This window comes from Bos mutus, chromosome 6, assembly GCF_027580195.1.
Source record: "Bos mutus isolate GX-2022 chromosome 6, NWIPB_WYAK_1.1, whole genome shotgun sequence".
Lineage (NCBI taxonomy): Eukaryota > Metazoa > Chordata > Mammalia > Artiodactyla > Bovidae > Bos > Bos mutus.
The window spans coordinates 85,601,591-85,621,416 of record NC_091622.1 but is presented as its reverse complement, the minus strand read 5'-3'; the positions used below and the strand labels follow the sequence as shown (position 1 = coordinate 85,621,416).

At 38.0% G+C, this 19,826-nt stretch overlaps 1 protein-coding gene across 1 annotated transcript; it reads right to left on the bottom strand.

The window, feature by feature from the left end:
* Positions 1 to 3,356: 3,356 nt before the first annotated feature.
* Positions 3,357 to 16,724, bottom strand: AMTN (amelotin). The gene is made up of 8 exons (XM_005897063.3): positions 16,671 to 16,724; positions 14,175 to 14,261; positions 13,131 to 13,196; positions 11,930 to 12,019; positions 8,478 to 8,513; positions 6,784 to 6,810; positions 4,335 to 4,599; positions 3,357 to 3,519 (listed from the first exon to the last, which is right to left on the bottom strand). The coding sequence occupies exons 1-8, from the start codon at positions 16,722 to 16,724 to the stop codon at positions 3,509 to 3,511; spliced, it is 636 nt and encodes a 211-aa protein (XP_005897125.2). The 3' UTR covers positions 3,357 to 3,508.
* Positions 16,725 to 19,826: the final 3,102 nt, after the last annotated feature.

Here is a 19,826-nt window from a genome sequence, read left to right as displayed (position 1 = left end):
GCGTGCACCCTCCCTGCCCACACTGCTCAGGCTCTAGGTTGCTCCACCGGGAACCCTCCAAGGCCGGCCCTGGGCTGCATGCACCTCTAAGCCGCTCAGGTTCAGGCACTCAGGTAGTCCTCAGAGGCGCAGACTCCGTTGGGCCTGCGTTTTGTGCCCTTCCCAGCTCCGAGCAGCTCAGGTGATGAGGTGTTTGGGGAGCGCAGTCACTGCGACTTATGGCCTCTCCTGTCCCTGCCGCTTGGTTTTCTGGGTGTACAACTGGTGCACCTTCTCAGGCGGATGACTGTCCAGAACCCCAAGAAGTCTTAGTAAGCAAAGAAGCCTGCTTGCAGTTTGGTAGATAATGTCTCTCTGGGGCTGTGATTGCCCTCTTCTGGCTCTGGCTGCCTGTCACAGGAGGGGGGTGGTCTGCAGCCGGCTAGTTCTGTTCTGCCCTTTGTTCTGTGCGCGGGCCTGGTGGTGTCTTAGGGCTTTTTGCGTGGTAGCTATCCCACAGTCTGGTTTGCTAGCCCAAAGTAGCTTGCTCTGATTACTCTCGGGGGCATTCAGGCCTGATCCTTACTCTAAGCAATACAGCCCATGCCTCCCTGCCCAGCCCCTGCTTGCTAGTGGCTGGTGCAGGCGTCTGCGCTGCTTCTCCACTGGGGGAGTTACCGTTGGGCTCCTAATCTGTAGGTTTTAATTATTTACTTATTTTTCCTCCTATTATGTTGCCCTCTGTGCTTCTAAGGCTCAGCACAGACTCGGCAGTAAGAGTGTTTCCTGGTGTTTGGAAACCTCTCTTTTTAATGCTCCCTTCCTGGGACAGAGCTCTGTCCTTACCTCTTTTGTCTCTTTTTTTGGTCTTTTATATTTTTCCTACCTCCTTTAGAAGACAGTGGGCTGCTTTTCTGGGTGCCTGGTGTCCTCTGCTGGCATTCAGAAGTTGTTTTGTGGATTTTACTCAGCGTTTAAATGTTCTTTTGATGAATTTGTGGGGGAGAAAGTGGTCTCCCAATCCTATTCCTCCACCGTTTTAGGACCACCTCCCATTTGTATTTTTAAAAATTTTTTATTTTTTAATTAAAGGGTAATTGCTTTATGGAATTTTGTTGTTTTCTTCAAACATTTGTATCATTGTTTAAAAAGATTCCACATGTAAGTGATATCATCTATTTGTCTTTCTGTCTGACTTCACTTAATATGATAATTTCTAGGTCTGTCCATGTTGTTGCAAATGGCATTATTTTATTCTTTTTATGGCTGAGTAGTATTCTATTGTTTATACATACCACATCTTTTTTATCTGTTTATGGACATTTGAATTGCTTCCACGTATTGCTATTGTAAATAGTGCTGCAGTGAATATTAGGTGCACGCATCTTTTAGGATTATGGTCTTCTCCAGATATATGCCCAGGAGTAGGATTGCCAGATGATATGGTAGTTCTAGTTTTAGTTTTTTAAGCAACCTCCATACTGTTCTCCATAGTGGCTGTACCAATTTACATTCCCATCAACAATGTAGGAGGTTTCCCTTTTCTCCACATCCTTTCTAGCACTTTATTATTTGTAGACTTTTTGAAGATGGCAGTTCTGACTGGTGTGAGGTGATACCTCATTGTAATTTTGATTTGCATTTCTCTAATGATTAGCAATGTTGAGAATCTTTTCATGTGCTTTTTGACCATCTGTATGTCTTTGGAGAAATGTCTACTTAGATCTTCTACCTGTTTTTTGATTGGGTAGCTTGTTTTTTTGATAGCTGTATGAGCTGTTTGTGTATTTTGGAGATTAATCCCTTTTTGGTTGCTTTGTTTGCAAATATTTTCTCTCTTTTTGTGGAATGTCTTTTATTTTTTTATGAGTTCTTTTACTTTGTAAAACTTTTAATTTAATTAGATTCCATTTGTTTATTTTTGTTTTTATTTTCATTACTCTAGGAGGTGGATGGGAGAAGGAAATGGCAACCCATTCCAGTGCTCTTGCCTGGAGAATCCCAGGGACAGGGGAGCCTCGTGGGCTGCTGTCTCTGGGGTTGCACAGAGTCCGACATGACTGAAGTGACTTAGCAGCAGCAGCAGCAGCAGCAGCAGCACGAGGTGGATAAAAAAAGATATTCTGCAATTTATATCAAAGAGTGTTCTATGTTTTCTCTGAAAGTTTTATAGTATCTGGTTTTACACTTAGGCCTTTTTAAAAAAATATTTATTTTTATTTACTTATTTATTTTGGCTGCATTGGGTCTTCATTGCTGTGTGTGGGCTACTCTCTAACTGCGGTGCTTGGGCTTCTCATTGCTGTGGCTTCTCTTGTTGGGGAGCACAGGCTCTAGGGAGCACGGGTTTCCATATATGCAGCATGTGGGCTCAGTAGCTGTGGCTCCCAGACTCTAGAGCACAGGCTCAGTAGTTGTGGCGCATAGGCTCAGTTGCCCTGCGGCATGTGGAATCTTCCCAGACCAGGGATTGAACCTGTGACCTCTGCATTGGCAGGCAGACTCTCAACCTCTGGACCACCAGGGAAGCCCTACACTTAGGTCTTTAATTCATTTTGAGTTTATATTTGTATATGGTGTTAGAGAATGTTCTAATTTCATTCTTCTACATGTAGCTGTCCAGTTTCTCCAGTACCGCTTGTTGAAGAGATGTTTCTTCATTGTATATTCCTGCCTCCTTTGTTTTAGATTAATTGGCCATAAGTGTATGGGTTATTTCTGGCCTTTCTATCCATTCTATTGATCTATGTATGTTTTTGTTCCAGTGTCATCTGTTTTTATTACTGTAGCTTTGTAGTATCATCTGAAGTCAGGAAGCATGATTCCTCCAGCTCTTTAGCAGATATTTTATCAGTGTCATTCCTCAATATCAGACATAACAAATTAAACATTAAATGCCATAATCACTAGCTCTGTATTATAAGCAACTTGAAGACAGACAATATGACTTATAATTCTTGGCTTCCACTGCCTATTTTAGATGCACGTGTAATTTTCTTTGCTTTGCAATTAATTTGCTTATTGAAAATTAAATTTGTGGCTCTTCTGGGAAAGAGTGAGTCATAAGGTGATTTTAAGAAGATTAGAACTTGTTCTTACATGGCTTGGTGTCCACTCCCATGACTGCTGCGTTTCCTGCTTCCAAAGACAGTCTAGACAAGAATATCATCTAAGTGTCTGAGGTAATGCAGTTTCTGAAATGGTCAGACTTGTTTTCACTCCCACAGAGAAGACAAAGAGTCAGTTTAAAAGTATATTTTTAATATACATATCTTCTGGGTCCAAGGTGGCATAATATTATATTTGAAAGACACATTTATGCATTTCATTAGTATTTTTTTCAGAAGTCAGTATTCTCCAGGAAGTATATATTTTCTGAAATTTCAAGAAAAATGTTAAAATAAGCTAAGAATTAATTTCTTCTGATACTGTCCAGTATGTCTTAATCTATTCAATAATATGACCAATGAAAAAGATTCTCATGTGTCAACACATTTGAGATGGTTCAGTTGAAAAAAATTGAGACAGCTTACTGAATTCCTGGAAGAAAAAAAACCTCTTTTTAAATGTAGGTATAAGCATGTTACATTTAAATATTTTTACTTGAGATGAAAATTTCTTGGGGTGAGAGTATCAGTAACAAATCATTCTTTTGTCTCTTTGGATATTTGGAACATTTGGGTCTATACATCCTCACAGATTAAATGATTATCTGTTTGTTAATGCTAGGAGAGCTTATTTCTTACAACATTTCTTAAGTTTCATCTGAAGGGAATGGCACGTGAGTTCATCTATTGTGCTAACTCTAGTCTATTACTAAGAGCAGCTTGCCACCTTACGTTAGGAAGGTCCTGGGTCTCATCCGTGATGAGTGAGTGGGAAAGAGTATCCTGATTGATTAACTGTGTCCTGTGTGTGTTTGAGGGGGTGTATGGGGGATGGGAAAGGGAGCGCACCATCTGGTTTCAAATATTTTCAGCCCTGACCCAACATGGAAAGTATATTATGTCAGCAATTAAATGTTTTCTTTTGGGGTATATTCAATAGGAAGCCCAAGAATAATGGAGTTGGTAGACTATCCCTTCTCCAATGTATCTTCCCGACCCAGGAATCAAACCGGGGTCTCCTGCATTGCAGGTGGATTCTTTATCAACTGAGCTATCAGGGAAGCCCCAGTAGGGATAGTAATCCTGGAAAAATATTCCCTTATTGCTGGAATCAAATATGAGTGAATAAAGGGGCTCCCTGATATTATTAGGATCTGTATTTGTCAAGGCAAGACAAAGAACCCTTCTCTCTCACTCCACAGATGATGTTCATGGCCCTGGGGTGTCCTCCTGGCTTGGAGAACCTACCTTTGGGTGATCCTGTGGGGGTTTCCTCCGTGGTTGGCCTGCCCCTCTGGATGCCAGCAGGTGTGGTTGATGCAAAGTCATCGTCTGTGCCACTAGGGGTTGAGAAGGGGTCCTCTGGGGTTCCCTGGGCAGCAGGATTTGCTCCTGCTTGTCCTGCAGGAAGGATTCCATTCTGGGCATCTGGATTAGCCTGACTGGTGGGCAGGATGGCTCCAGGGAACAAGGGATGGAAGATAAGGCCTGTTAAGATTTGAGAGGTCCCTTGCTGGAATGAGAGAAGGAAATGGAAGACAAAGTCAAAAGAACACATTTTAAGGCTGGTCAACTAGCCTTTTCTTCTTTGAGAGCAGCAAGTTTGAGTAGGATGCACAGATGAAGAGGGTAGAGTCAGCAAAAACGGTAAAGATTGGGCATTCCTTAGAGAAAATGGCCCCCTAGCCTGAGCCAAGTCTGATGCTGGTTTCATTACTAAGGATCCTTGCTATGCTCCATTTTTCCCAGAAAGGGAAAGCAAGAATCAAGTCAGTCACAGGAAAAGGAACAATGCATCACTTGTTCACATAAATTGTATCTGGAAGTAGAACTAAGACAGAAACTCCATACAATTGCAGCAGGCTATATTTCTCTTATTGACCTAAACCACAGTCTCGCCTTTGCCCAGACTTTTCAAAAAGTAATTTAAGAGATTAAAAATCAATGGAAAAATGAAGTCAAGTAGATTAATCAATTCTTATCTCATGACTTTTATGCTTTCTTTTGATATATTTTTTCAAGGGCATTGGAATATTCAGTCAAGAACATTTCTTTTGGCAATTCAGCCACTGGTGTATTCTTTGAGGTTACTCAATGGATCTCCTTTCTGGTGGACTGTCAGTGATTTGCACATTGGTATTGAATGTTGTTGGTACTTAGACCTGTTGTTCTTCCCCTGGGAAAAAATTACCATGAAAAGTTCTTCCTAAGATGAAATACCTGGAAATCAGCTGGTTTTGGAGAGAGCTCAGGCAGAAACCAGTTCTCTGGGACCTCCCAGTTCTGATAGCATTTTCATAGAATAAAAAGGGCTAAGAACTTATAATTAAGATACAGGTCTGTTTCTTTGAGCATGATTCTCAATTGTTAGTATACATAAATACCACCTGGAAGGCAGATATATGCATTTTTAACCAGCACTCCAAATTGTCGTGGTTTGATGGTCCAGGACTGATGTTTGGAAAACACTGTCTTAGATTTATGAGGTACTGAAACCAGAATTAGGCTTGTGCTGGATGAGAGACAGAAGTAGAGTACAGAAGTTTTCAAACTGGGGGTGGTGACATCCATGCACTTGAAATAAAGAAGATGGTACATCATTAAAAAACAAGGCAAAAATAATAGACTATAAATTACCAGTGCACTCTCTATAATAAGGGTAAATATTGTTTCATAAAATGTGTATATTTTAGCAACATGAAAAATATAACTGTTACTGTGCATTTCACTAAAAAACCTTGAAAACCTCTGGAATAGTGGATAGAAAAATGGTTTTTAATCTAGATCTACTGTTTTATTGACCTTGGCACCTATGTTGCTTAAGTTTTTCTAGCCTCTGTGTCTTTTTCTGTTAACTTGTGTTAAAAATCTCTAATTTGTAATCTGGTGAGTATTAAAGTCAATATATGTAAAAAGAAAAATCCACCAAGGTGCTTGTTTTATAGGATCAGGTCCGTAACTGGTAGAAATGGGTGTTCATGTATCAGTGTTGGCAAAACAGCCCCATTATTTGATTTTACTTATGAACAATTAAGCAAATCTCTACCTTCCTTATAATATAAAAATTTAAAAACTATCTTCCCAGATATTTCCTCAACTCTTTACTTTAGTGTCAAGTTTAGATACCGTTAATTCAAATTATTTTTCTCTAAAAATGACTCTGGAGAAATGCATAGAAGTGCCTAGACATAGTACTACGAGTTTTTGGGTTCATCCTTTTAGTTATTCATATGTATAGAGCAGATTTCATTTATCATCATAAGATGCTAGAATAAAAATATATTTTTCTACAAGCATTAAACATTTAAGTAAAAAAAAGAATGTTTCCTGAGATAAAGATCAATATGTATATGATTCTAAATCTACATGTATTTCAATAACTTATAACACTAGATTTTAATCAACTTTAAATAAAATTTAAAAATATGCATTGACTTTCTGGATAGACCTGAATCTGACATCAATATGTGGAAAACAAAAGCTAAGTCAAATCAGTGGAGAAGTAGCTGGAGAAGGATGATGGAATCCCTAGCTGGAGAAAAGATAACCTAATGAGAAGACCTATAAAAGGGTTCAGTGTATGACAGCATGTACCAGGTTTAGGGGCTGAGGTCAAAAGTTATATGAGGATAGGAAACAGCATTGTGGTAGCAGTGAAAAGAACTTGAAATACTAGGAGTTAATTTTTTTTGTTTACCAGTTCCTCTGAGCTTAGGATAGTACCCTAAAAGGAAAATAATAACACATATTACTAGATAGATTTTAATATATTTGAGGCAATATATATATATATATATCATAATTTAAAAGCTTAAAATGGTTTTAAAGAGATATATATATTTTAATTTTCAGCAATAATTTAAACTGACTTTGAGACTTTTTATTACAAAACTCAAGTCTGCACATGGTATTGGACTGCTAACATTTTTTATCTGAGTGATGGGAGGTTTTATGCATTTCAAAAAGTACCTATTTTCTATTATTAGATAATATATACACATTAGAGGAAACTTGGAAAATGCAGACAGCCATAAAGAAAAAAAAAATAATCCCATCATGCAGAGTTGATATATTTTCTTCCAGATGTTTTTCAAACATTTCTTTTTTACATATTATAGAAGTCACATCATTTACACAATTTGTGTCTTACCTTTTCTTTTAATATTACACAGCAATTCTTTAACCATGTTGCCAACAAATTTTAGCAAATGTACTTTTGAATGGTCACAAGTATTTGCTTTTATGCTGTACAGTTTACATAATAATTTCCCTTCTGTTTAAATTTAAGTTGCATCTAATATACTTCTCTGGGGGCTTCCCAAATGTGCAATGGTAAAAAGTCTGTCTGCCAAAGCAGGAGACCCAAGAGTCGTGGGTTCTTTCCCTGGGTCAGGAAGATCACCTGGAGTAAGAAATGGCAACCACTCCAGTATTCTTGCCTAGAAAATTCCATGGATAGAGGAGCCTGGCAGGCTACAATCCATGGGGTTGTGAAGAGTTGGAAGCGACTAAGTGATGGAGCACACACACAGTATTCGTCTTTACTATAAAAATACTTTGATGAATGTATTTATAAATAAACCTTTGCTGTATTTCAGATTATTTCCTTGGGATGTGTTCCCTGATGTGGAATTAAGAGTTAGTGTGAATTTTACATTTGATTCTGCTTTTAGAAGTAAAAACTCAAGAGGGAGGGGAAGTATGTAAACTTATAGCTGATTCACGCTGTTGTACAGCAGAAACCAATATAGCATTGTAAAGCAATTATCTTCCAATTAAAAAAAGGAAGAAGGAAAACCTGCCATCTGATGCTCATATTTGATCTTGGCTCTTGGTAATTGTATCAGTGATCTCAAGAATTACCTTTCACAAAGGAAAAATAGAGAGAGAGGAAAGTTTATCATTTTTAGGGAAAAGACATATAGTTAATAAATAAATTTGAGATTAAAAAATCCCCCACACCATCAATTTTTAGATCAGTTAATTAATTAATTCATTCTTTTTTTTTTTTTGCTTGACAGTGTGGTTTAAAGGATTGACTGGTTGCTTCATCTGTGACATTTACTGTGTGATATAACTGAACAACTAACTGTGAGTGTCGCTAGTTAGTAACTAGCTAGTTAGTAACATCTTCACGTAGAAAATAAAAACTTTGACTATAGAAGATTATTAGAAGCTTAGATGAAATAGCACATAATCAATAAAAAGTGTTTGGGACAGTGCCTGGCACACAGTAAGTGCCCAGTAAATGTTCTTGTTATTATCCTATTTGTAGTGTTCATACAGTGAAAGTAAATAGGAAGCTTGGCAACTATCTGGTGAATTGATACAGAATTAAATATTTCACACTAAGATGATATAAAATAAAATCATATTATAAAATAATCTTACCTGGGCTCCAAAGTGTGCTACAATAACTGGTAACATCTGAAAAAAAAAGAGAAAAATTTAGTAAAAATATACTAAAAGTTAAATTCTGGCAGATGAAGTAAATATTGAAACTTTCAAAATAAGTACACAATATTTATTAAATAGATATTCCATTTAATGTATCATCTAAAATCATAGATATTGACTCATGAGAAAGATGGCAATTGGAACTGATTCAGTTTGTGAAAAGAAGATTAGGCCCAGAGAGATTTAGAAACCAGCTTAAGGCGGCACATTTAAAAGGCAGAAGTTAGTAAATTGGATGAAAATAATTTTGTTCTCAAGGTATCTGAAAACTTAAAATTATTCCAAGTAATCATGATGATAAAATGCATGTTTCTTTTACATGGCATCTCAGAAGATACATGAAAACATGTAGTGGATATTTTAAAATAATCAAGATTTCTTAAAGCATATATAGTTAGTCTCACAATGGTTGCCTGGATATTTTGCTATTAAAAGAGGCACAAGCAGGAAATTATGGATGATATTGTTCAACATCCCTGGTCCTAACAGAGTTCTTAGCACTAAGTGAGAAACACTCTAATGGTCACTGATGACTATGTGAATGGAGTGAATTTGTAGCTGGAAAGCTCTGGGTGAGGTGTTGGTATGCTCTAGCACCCTAAGATCTAACTTTAAGGTTTGTTAGAAAGAATTAGGGTTTTAAGGTTTATTTTTATTTCTATAGAAATCCAGTGTCATAAAACTTATCAAAATGGGACTTTTAATACAACCCAACCTAAAAGATTTGAAAGTCTTATAAAAAGACCTTTATTATTTCTCAAGAAGTTTGTACAGTAATACCCATAATGCCCAAAGATAAAAACTACAAACATTTAGGAAAAAGCCTTACTCTCAGTCAGATCCTTGGCTACTGACCATAAATAGTCTTCAGGGTGGCAATGAAAAAATGGATCAAAGGAAAGGGACAAAGGATTTGGGAGAAAACAAAATGGGAAGTTCTTCTTTAAAGGCAAATTAGAAGGAACAAAAAGATACAAAGAGGAAACCACAGATGTCTAAAAACTATAATGAAAGATAATTAACTAATGTAATACCGATGTAACAGTAAGGAGAGAAGTTGTTAGTTTTTCGTACAGAATTTGTTTGAAATAATAGCTAAATGTATTGAATGATTACCATGTGATAGGTACTGTTCTAAGTGTTTTATGTAGATTTACTCACTTAATCCTTCTAACAGCTCTAGTGGTAAAGTTCTAATTAATTCCTATTTTAAATGATGAAGAAAATGAGTCACAGAGGGTTAAGTAACTTAGCCACATAGGGAGTAAGTGGAGAGCCAGGATTTGGCCAGAAGTTGTGTGGTTCTAGAGTTCATTCTTAGCCGCACTGGACTTGCTTCACTAATGAGAGCTGTGGACATGTGCCCAGGTTTCCGGCAGGGGATATAAGGTACTCTGCATAGGGAGAGACACGGTCAGAGCCACTGCACCCGCTCAGGAGAAGGCATGTCTGAGGACCCTTGGTGGTGGTATCACCTAGAGACTGTGAAGAAGCCCCGCAGAGCATGAGGACTGAATTATATTATGGGATGAAGGGGCCATGCATGTCAAATGTCTCTACCGAATCTTTAAGACCATCTGCAGTGCCCACTACTGCCCTGGACTCCACTGGATATACTCTTTGGGGAATATGAAGATGTACCAAGTCTGACTTTGAGGTTAGAACAGGGCAGCAATTGAAACTGAAACTGGGGGCAGCTGGCAGGTGGACTATACCAAGGTCACACAGTAAACAACTCCCTCTAGTCTTTTTCAGAGGATCACTCTTATTATTAAGATATAAATAACAGGAAACACTTGGAGTGAAGGCTCTAATATATCTGTAAGAAATAAGTACTGACTGATCTACGAATATATACATCAGTATTAAAAAAGAAACGTAACAGTTAGTTACATTACAGAATTTTACAAATATGAGTAAATTAAGCAGTATAGTCCTTTGTGTTGTTATCTTGGACAAAAGAAGGTACAGGGAAAAGCATTGGTTGAATACTATGTAGAATTTAAATTGAGCAGCTTAAAGTAATTTTGTCAATTAAACTCAGCTTTGATTATAATTACTAATTAATGCAAGCTTGCTACTGTAAGTCGGGTGTCCATAGTGGTAGGAAGATAGGATATAGTCATGCTTCACTTTTTGGGAATGTATATTAAAAGTCTTACTTTTTTTAATGTCTTTGGACTCACAAATTCTATTCCTAGTCTTAAGGAAAGAATCACCAATATGGTCAAAGACTTAGTTAAAGGATGTTCACTGTGGTATTATTTATGGAAGTAAAAATTTTGGAAAAAACACAAATTTTTGCAATATGGTGGAATACTAAGCAGTCATTGAAAACAATATTATGCTATTCACAATATTATAAGTGAATATTCAAAATATAGGAAAGTCTTTTCAAAATGTATCATGTGAAAAAGTTAGATTATAGAACATTAAATATAGTAAGAACATATTTTCTTTAAAAACTATACTTATATGCACAGAAAAAAGACTGAAAGGTCATGCTCTAGAATGCTGACAGGGTTTAATTCTGACTGGTAGGCTTATGAGTGAATTTTAGTTTTTCCTTTTCTTATCTTTTTTTCTAAATTCTCTGTAATTAACATATAGCATGTATGTAATAATCAAGAAAGCTTCTACAAAAAATCAGACTATGTGGGAATGATAGGGACTGAGGGTATGTGTTAGGGAGAATAAGTTAACAATAACCAATTAGTCATAAAGGATCACTGTATTTTTCTCCAGAGTCATTAAACTATTTAGAGAAATTCCAAGAAGAAAAGTTTGGGCTTTGCAGTTAAAATGCAAGCATTTCTAAAAGAGGCCGTGTCCTAAGTATGTCATTTAAATCTTTGTGTGAGAAGGTTTTGGGGGGTTTTTTCCTAAAAGCAAATAATTACGGGAGAAGAAAAGGAACTAGAGGATTCTTGGGAACTTGAAAGGAGGCATGGAAAAGGGGCACAAAAAGGAGATTAGATTTTCTGGAAATAAGCTTTGTCCATCCCTTATCTTTTCTTTGGAATGATTCTGGTCACTCAGAAAGTCTTTCATAGAAACAGAGCAAGCTGGAGAAGAATCCTGATACCTCTCAATTCCCAGCTTTATTCTTTACTTCTCAATCTTCCCTAGCTCTTCACGCTTCCTGTTACCTGTTACAAGTGTACTCTTGAGAGGCGATGAGGCAGCATGCTCAGTTTTCTGAGTGTGTTTTCATGGAGTTTCAGCAAGAACCAAATTGCCAAAGATGGTCATAAGTTTAATAGGACCTCCCTCTGCAAAGTGTCTGGGTAAAATTTTCAAGAACCTTGAAAATATTCTTTCCCCTCCTTTAGGCTTTCACCTGAGGGGAAACGCCAGTGTTAAACTGAGTAAGGCTTTGAACTTACTTGTGGTTGCAGCTGCTGCTGTACCTTCAGTCCCCCCAGGGCCAGTGGGAGGGTCTGTGTACCCGATGGCATCCCTGCTGCAGGATTTAGCTGTAGGGCAATGAGGAAGATTGTGTTGTTTCAATTTGAACATCCAGGATATGAAACTGTATTTACTAGATGTAAAAGGGAGGATTTGCTTTGCAAATCTATAGTAGATGACATTGCATTTGGAATTAAGTATACAAATGAAGTTCAGAGACCTGTTTAGTCTGCTAGTACACACGTGAAGTCCAGGACTAACTTTTCTCACACTCAGGTTTCCTTTGGCATTTAACCCATTCTCCTGAGGATTACTTAGATGATCTCATACTTGCCTTCCCCTTTTGGCTATGACAGCAATAGTTCTGGGAATTTTCCTGATAGCTTTCTTATGAAGAAAATGAGTTCCTTCATAGATATCCCCATGAAAATTGTGAGGGTCCAAATAAAGTAGCTTGAATATGATCTACTACTACATTTAAATCTGACCACTGGGGAAAAAACCCACTTTAAGCAGGGAAGAAATTTATTAATTATTTTATCCTTAAACTATACAGACATTCTATGAGAAGAATGTAGCTTTTCCCATCCCTTCTCATTTGCTCTTGTTGTTGGGGTGATAATAGCAGTCATAGTGTTTGGATGTCGTATAGGCTGTGAGGAAGATGTGAAAAAGTGAAAGTGTTAGTCACTCAGTTGTGTCTGACTCTTTGTGATCCCATGGACTGTGGCCTGCCAGGCACCTATGTCCATGGGATTCTCCAGACAAGAATACTGCAGTGGGTATCCGTTCCCTTCTCCAGAGGATCTTCCTCAGGAATCAAACCTAGGTCTCCTGCATTGCAGGTAGATTCTGTCTGAGCCACCAGGAAAGCCCCGTGAGGAAGATATGTTGGAGGAATGAGAAGGGGAGCTAAGAGAGGAGGTGAGAACTAAAGAAGTAAAGACTTGAGAATTAGATTAATTCCTTTAGAGATAATCTTAAAGATAAGAAAAATTTTAATGTTGTACTGAATAGTATTCATCTCTCTTTGACTTTTTCTGTCACCTCTCTTTCCGTTTATCTACAGTGAAATGTATGTATGTGTACATCTGTGGATACCCACCCCATATATATACTCAACATGAGGTATTATTTTTATTTAAAAATGGACATTAAAATGATATAAAAGGTACTTACCAGTTGCAAGTTTGACCCCAGTGTGAGCATATGTGTCAAAGGAATTAGACTTAAAGAAGAGAAGACCTGCAGGGCATTGAAATTAATATGTGAGACAAAAAGTTGTCTGGTTTTACAATGCCATCAGTGGTTTATATCCTCAAGTAACATATACTTCTATCACAGGTGGATTTACCATGAAGCTAAAGCTTCAGGGCCTCTCACCAGCATTGCCCCTTCCATGGCCCTTGGAGGTACCCAAGCAATGTGTCAAGTTTAAGGTATTTATCAGCTTAAAAATATGTAATTTACTCATTTATTATCTCATTGTGAATTTTTCACTTTAGTAACTAATTTTGCATATCTAGTTTTGTATTCTTTTTTAAGGAAAGTCCTCCTAGCTTCAAGTTCCTTAAGACAGAAGGTTGGCTAGTGACTTGAGTATTGTCTAATGTCCATAGACCAAAATGAAAACTTTATTCTGGTGTTACTGTACCATTTTCACAAAGTCTAGATGTAGGTAAGAAGAGGTCTTTTTGAACAGAGGGAGGATGGGAAGAAGGGGGAGGGTAGCTAGGAGACCGTTCAGTTTTCAAAAGTATTTAAATATGCTTCAATGACAGATTTTACAGTAACACATCAGTTCATCAACAATAATAGTTAAAACCACTAGGAAATCTGCAACTGTTTTTATGGATTACCTCTTAATCCCTGTAGGTTCTGGCAAGTACCGTATTTGCTTAATTCACAGTTCTTCAAAGGCATAGATGACCAAGCTTTTTCAATAGGTGTAGCTATTGCTTTTCAGAATTGACTAGATTTGGTTGCTGAACCAAATTATTACTCAGACAAAAGGAATAGGAATGAATATGTGTTGAAATAATAAGAATGAAATAAGAAATATTAATAAAAAAGGTATGCTTCTTATTTTTATTTCCCCTCAAATAGGGCTTTTCTCTCTCTTGCTCAGTCATGAAACTTTGGGTGAATCTTGACTTTAAATCCACCAGCCTTAGCATGTTCGCTTTGCTGGTCTCTGTATGTTCAGCATTGTAGGACTCTTACCTGATTTGGCTGCTGTGGGTTTAGCAGTGTTGCCTGATCTGGAACAAGCTTGGTAGGAGGAAGCACCAAAGCAGGGTTGAGCTGCATCTGTGATAACAAATATTTGAAGAAGCAGCATCTACCATTTTTCATGTGTGTTCACAAGTCTTTTTGAGTTGGCCTTGAGTCTGAACTTAAAGAAAGCTAGCAGAATACCAAATGAAGAGACCTTATATACACACACTGGACCTGTCATGACCCAGCTGTCCCTCCCCCATATTGACTGGGAACAAGACAAAGAATTATTAAATTATTTGGTAGGATGAAGTTATCCAGTAGGGAGCATTCCTCCAGCTCAGGCTTGAGACACCAGACCTCAGAGTAAAGAAACTTATGTCAGGTGATCTGTAAAAAACTGAAAGAAGACTAAGGTTTAGAAAGAGAATGAACAAGGAGACTTTAAAAATTCTCTTCTCCTGGATGACCTGTTTTAAGACAGAAACAATATAACTTTCAGCTTTACCCATTCCTGACTGAAAGTCGTGCCAAGGTTGAATCTTAAAGGAAAACTAAATTTAAACCTCTTATAGAATATTTCACCCCCACCTAGGGGTAGGAGCAAGGAAAAAAAAATTTAATGAATATTGTAGAGGTATAATTTCAACTTAAAAATGGTTTGAGGTCTTGTATCCATTTATTTCCAGGAGGTAATAAGTTTACCCAAAATGCAAAAATCTGCCTTTAGCCCCTGTGTGTTTTGAAACAGTTTTAACTCCCTGGAACATTTTGTGCATGACAGGAGAGGCAGCTGTAGAAAAGGAAAGTGCCAGACCAGGAAGGGTGCTGTGGGGAGGGACAGAGGGTGAGTAGGGCCCATGCTACCTCAGAACCTCACTGCCACCTGTTCCCTCTGCCTGGAACGCTCTTTCCCCAGACATTGGCTCACTCCCTCACCTGCTTGAGTTCACCTTCTTTTTGAGGCTTACCCTGACCACTCTCCCAAACATCCAAGTGTCCCAGCTCCAATGTACGCTCATATTCCCAAACTTTTGATCTACTGAAACAATTGCTAGGCTACATTAAGTGTTCACATTTGCAAATCTATTCATTTCATATACCTTTATGATAATTCAACAAATTCATTTACAAGTAATTGAAAAAAAACCTTGCCCGTGTGTCCTGAGTTTTTATTTGATAAATCCTACTATGATACCTAATAGGCATTTTAATGTTACTTCTCACACTTCCTACACCTCTGATTCTTGCTGCTGTCCCAGTCTGCATGAATCTGTACACTACTCCTTGGTCCACCTTGAATGATAGCTATGCTTCTAGAAAGTTTTGTCTTGAGTTTTCACAAACTATATGGTAATTTAAATTCACAAGAGATACCCAACTTAGAACAAGCTTTTGGCAAATTTATTCAGTGAAGTGCAAAAATCCACATTAAAAAAATTAACTTCCTAATTTACCTTGTTTAAAGATTAAATTTTTACAGGAGACTTCTTTAAAGAATGACCAATGTGTGTTTGGAATGAAATAAGAAGGAGGTTTGTTTTTTATGTTTGTTCCATCCCCTCCATGAAGATCACCCTGTTCATCTCCTTCATAGAACTAATCATGGTTACAATTTATAATTTATCATTAAAAATAGTCCTCATAAACACCATGAAGGATTATGTCTTTTTTTTTCTCTCACCATTCTATCTTTAACAACTAGCACATTATTTGGTATATAGAGAGTTTTCAATAAATATTTGTTGATTGCATGGATGAGTAAGCAAGTATTAAGTGAGCTTGAAGCCTAATTGAGAATGTTATTTTTGTTCTGCTAATTCATAGTAAATATCCTTAATTTTTTTTCTCATTGTCCACACTGAAGCATCTCAAACAAAAGGAAATTTATGTAGCAATCCAAACCACTCATATTATGTCTATAAAATATTGGAGGATAGTGGAATACACGTTTGAATACTAGGTTCTCTTTTTGTTAAGCCTGTTATATGTGAACTTATTTTGTGATGAAATGTTCTAAGTAAAAAATATTATTTGCCTTCTAATATCCTCTTGTTATTGCACAATTTGGTAGACTTTTTAGAGTTTTTATAATTTAGATGTTTTGTGTTTCCAATTAGAAAACTCAGAAAATGTAGTTTACATCTTTAATCATGAAAAAATAATTAGTTGGCAAGAAAATCTTAACTTCTTTTTGGAAGTAAAATAATTAGCCATTTGAGCAGACATAATCCACCGCGTCCCTTTTTCTCTTAATTTCTGCCCTATTGCTCTGTCAAAAATAATCAAAATTCTACCATGATAAAGTGGATACAATGTAAGTACGTTGGAATATACACTAATACTTCATTAGCTTATCATCTTTCAGCTTGGGAAATAAAAACAGGAAACTAAGGGAATGGGTCACAAACAGAGAAGTTTTGGCAGAGAGGGAGAGAGAGGTCTACCGTTAGAGATGCAGTTAAGGTTGGGTGGTGCATAAAATAAACAGGGTGTACTTACCGGTAATGACAGCGTTGATCCTAGAAGACAAAACAGTAGAATCGCAGCCTTCATGTTCAAATTGCTACCTGAATCAACAAAGCAATGTTATTCTTTCACTCCGTTTTTTTCTTTTTTGAGACAAAGTGGTACGTGAAAAAAATGAGTGGTCTCTTTGAAACGTGGTCAGTTCTGTTACCTTTCTCTTCACTAGGCAAAATATACAGGTGAGGTGATTTCTCTAGTCTGTATGCTGAAAATTTTTACCCTTAGGTGAGCTATGAGTGTGTAGGAAGAATTTAAATTTGACTCCAGGAGGCTGGCAACTGAGGGGCCAATCAGGACTTAGCTGTCTGTGAAGTCATTTGGTTTCTTTCATTTCCCAACACTTCATTAGGTGTGTTATTAGCTGCAGACATCATATTACCCAATGTCTGCCATTTGAATAGAGGGTATTTCAGGAAGACATGCCTTGTATAATTAAAAGTGCAGACAATAAAAAGTTACAGTCTTTCTTCACTTCCATCTCCTTCCCAAATGACTTCCCAGAGTACCTGTTTTATCATGTGTACATGGGCACATAAATCAAACATCAAAATATAGCTGCCTATGTTAAAAAATGAGAACTATTATGTATATTTCTCTGCAATTTACTTTGTTTTGCTTTATAAATAATCAGCAACCTATTTGTCAGTAGGTGTAGATTTATTTCATTTATTTAATGGCTGTATTATATTCCATTTCCTTTTGGTGCCCAGTTAATCCATTTTCATTTTAGTTTGTAATTATAAAAGTGGCACAGTCAGCATCCTTATAAATTTTTTTTCACACAAGTGGGAGTATTTTTTGTAAATATTTTTCTTATAAGTACTGTACTAAAGGATATGTATGTTTAAAATTTCAATAATGGGGGAAATGGCCAGATTGCCTCCAGAAGCATTGAATGGTGTACTTTATTTTAAATGGGGGAAAAGCTACAGTAATCTAGGCAAAATGCAGGGGTCCACTGAGGTTTCTTTCACAAACAGAACAATGAAATGCTCACCATAGGCTTTCAGGGCCCTGGGCTTTACTGGGAGTTTTCTTTAGCCTTATGTGTAAGGAGGGAGGTATGCAAATTCTTAGTCCAAATCAAAAGTAAATCTGTGTCATGCTAGGGTTTCACTTGGAAGGCCATCTTAGAGTTGGCTAGTTTTAGGGTATAGAATGGGCTTCCCAGGTGGCACTAGTGGTAAAGAGGTAAAGCACATTGGTAAAGTGCTTGCCAATGCAGGAGACATAGGAGATGTGGGTTTGATCGCTGGGTTGGGAAGATCCCTTGGAAGAGGGTATGAAAACGACCCACTCCAATATTCTTGCCTGAAGAATCCCATGGACAGAGGAGCCTGGCAGGCCTCAGACCATCGGGTCGCAGAGTTGGATATGACTGAAGCGACTTAGCACACATGCTCACAAACTATAGAATGTCTGAGACAATGAGTTGTTTCCCAAAGCTTTTCTATAACTATTCATTGCACAGTCAACTTTCATTACAGTCAGGTAAGAATAGGGGACACACAAAGGTTAACCAGTATACCCTTGGTAAGTGTAATAATGTATGTGTGTGTGCTCACTTGCGTCTGACACTTTTTGTGACCCCATGGACTGTAGCCCGCCAGGTTTCTCTGTCCATGGACTTTTTCAAGTATGAATACTAGAATGGGTTGTCATTTCTTACTCCAAGGGATCTTCCCGACCCAGGGATCAAACTTGCTTTTCTTGGGTCTCTGGGCATTGGCAGATGGATTCTTTACCACTGCACCACCCGAGAAGCAGTAAGTGTAATCCTAGGAGTGTATTCACAGGTATGGAGGGGAGCCTGGTTAATTTGTTGGGGGCAGGAGGGCAGAGAGGGCTTACTAGAGGAGGTGACTTCTGAGCTGGTTTTGAAGAATAAAAAGGATTCATTCATTGTGAATGCAAGGAGAGCATCCAGGCAGAACAAGTTTTATAGATGGAGGACAAATGTTATTGCTCCTTATCACAGGAACAAAATGAGGTGAGGGCAGCGGTGAAAGACAGAGTTGGAGAGATACCTAATTTTAATCACCTGTAGTATTTTTGTTTGTCTGTTTCTCTCTCTCTCTTTTTTTTTTGTCTGTTTCTTTTAATATTACTTCTTTTGGCTCTCCATCGACATTGTCTCCTTCATCTCAATCAGACAGAGCTCCTTCATTATTTCCTGATTGTATGTTTCTCTTGAACTAGATGGAAAGTTCCTGAGCCGTGTCTTGTGATCCTTCAGTGTCTTCTATGTTAATGTCTTTGCAGAGCACCACATGGGTCACTGCATGTTGATGGATAAATTGCAGAGGTATATATTGTCTGATTGGACTTCCCTGGTGGCTCAGGTGGTAAAGCGTCTGTCTACAATGCGGGAGACCTGGGTTGGATCCCTGGGTTGGGAAGATTCCCCTGGAGACTGAAATGGCTATCTACTCCAGTACTACTGCCTGGAAAATCCCTTTGACAGAAGAGCCTGCTAGGTTACAGTCCATGGAGTTGCAAAGAGTCGGACTCAACTGAGCGACTTCACTTTCACTTTCATACTGTAGGGCGCTGGAGTGAGGTGGAGTTCAGAGAAGAGACGGGGCTTTAAGTGGATTTGAAGGATAGATACAATTGATGGGACAGTGAAGAGCATGGTAAATGGGGTAATATTAAGAGGGGCACTGACACATAAGGGCTGAGGGATGTACAAGGGAAGAAACAGTATGTTCTCACAGGCTTTCATAGGCATATTTATTCATTCTTTTATTCTGTCAGTTTGTTCTTCTAACCCATCAACTAGCATACATTCACTCTATGTTCTGCTCAAATTGTTTCAGTTTCTGGGAATAAAACAGGGGCAAAAATCCCTGCCCTTAAGGAGCTTGCCTTTTGTGCTATGCTATGCTAAGTCACTTCAGTCGTGTTCGACTCTGTGCGACCCCATAGACGGCAGCCCACCAGGCTCCCCCGTCCCTGGGATTCTCCAGGCAAGAACACTGGAGTGGGTTGCCATTTCCTTCTCCAATGCATGCAAGTGAAAAGTGACAGTGAAGTCGCTCAGTCGTGTCCAACTCTTAGCGACCCCATGGATTGCAGCCTAACAGGCTCCTCCGTCCATGGGATTTTCCAAGCAAGAGTACTGGAGTG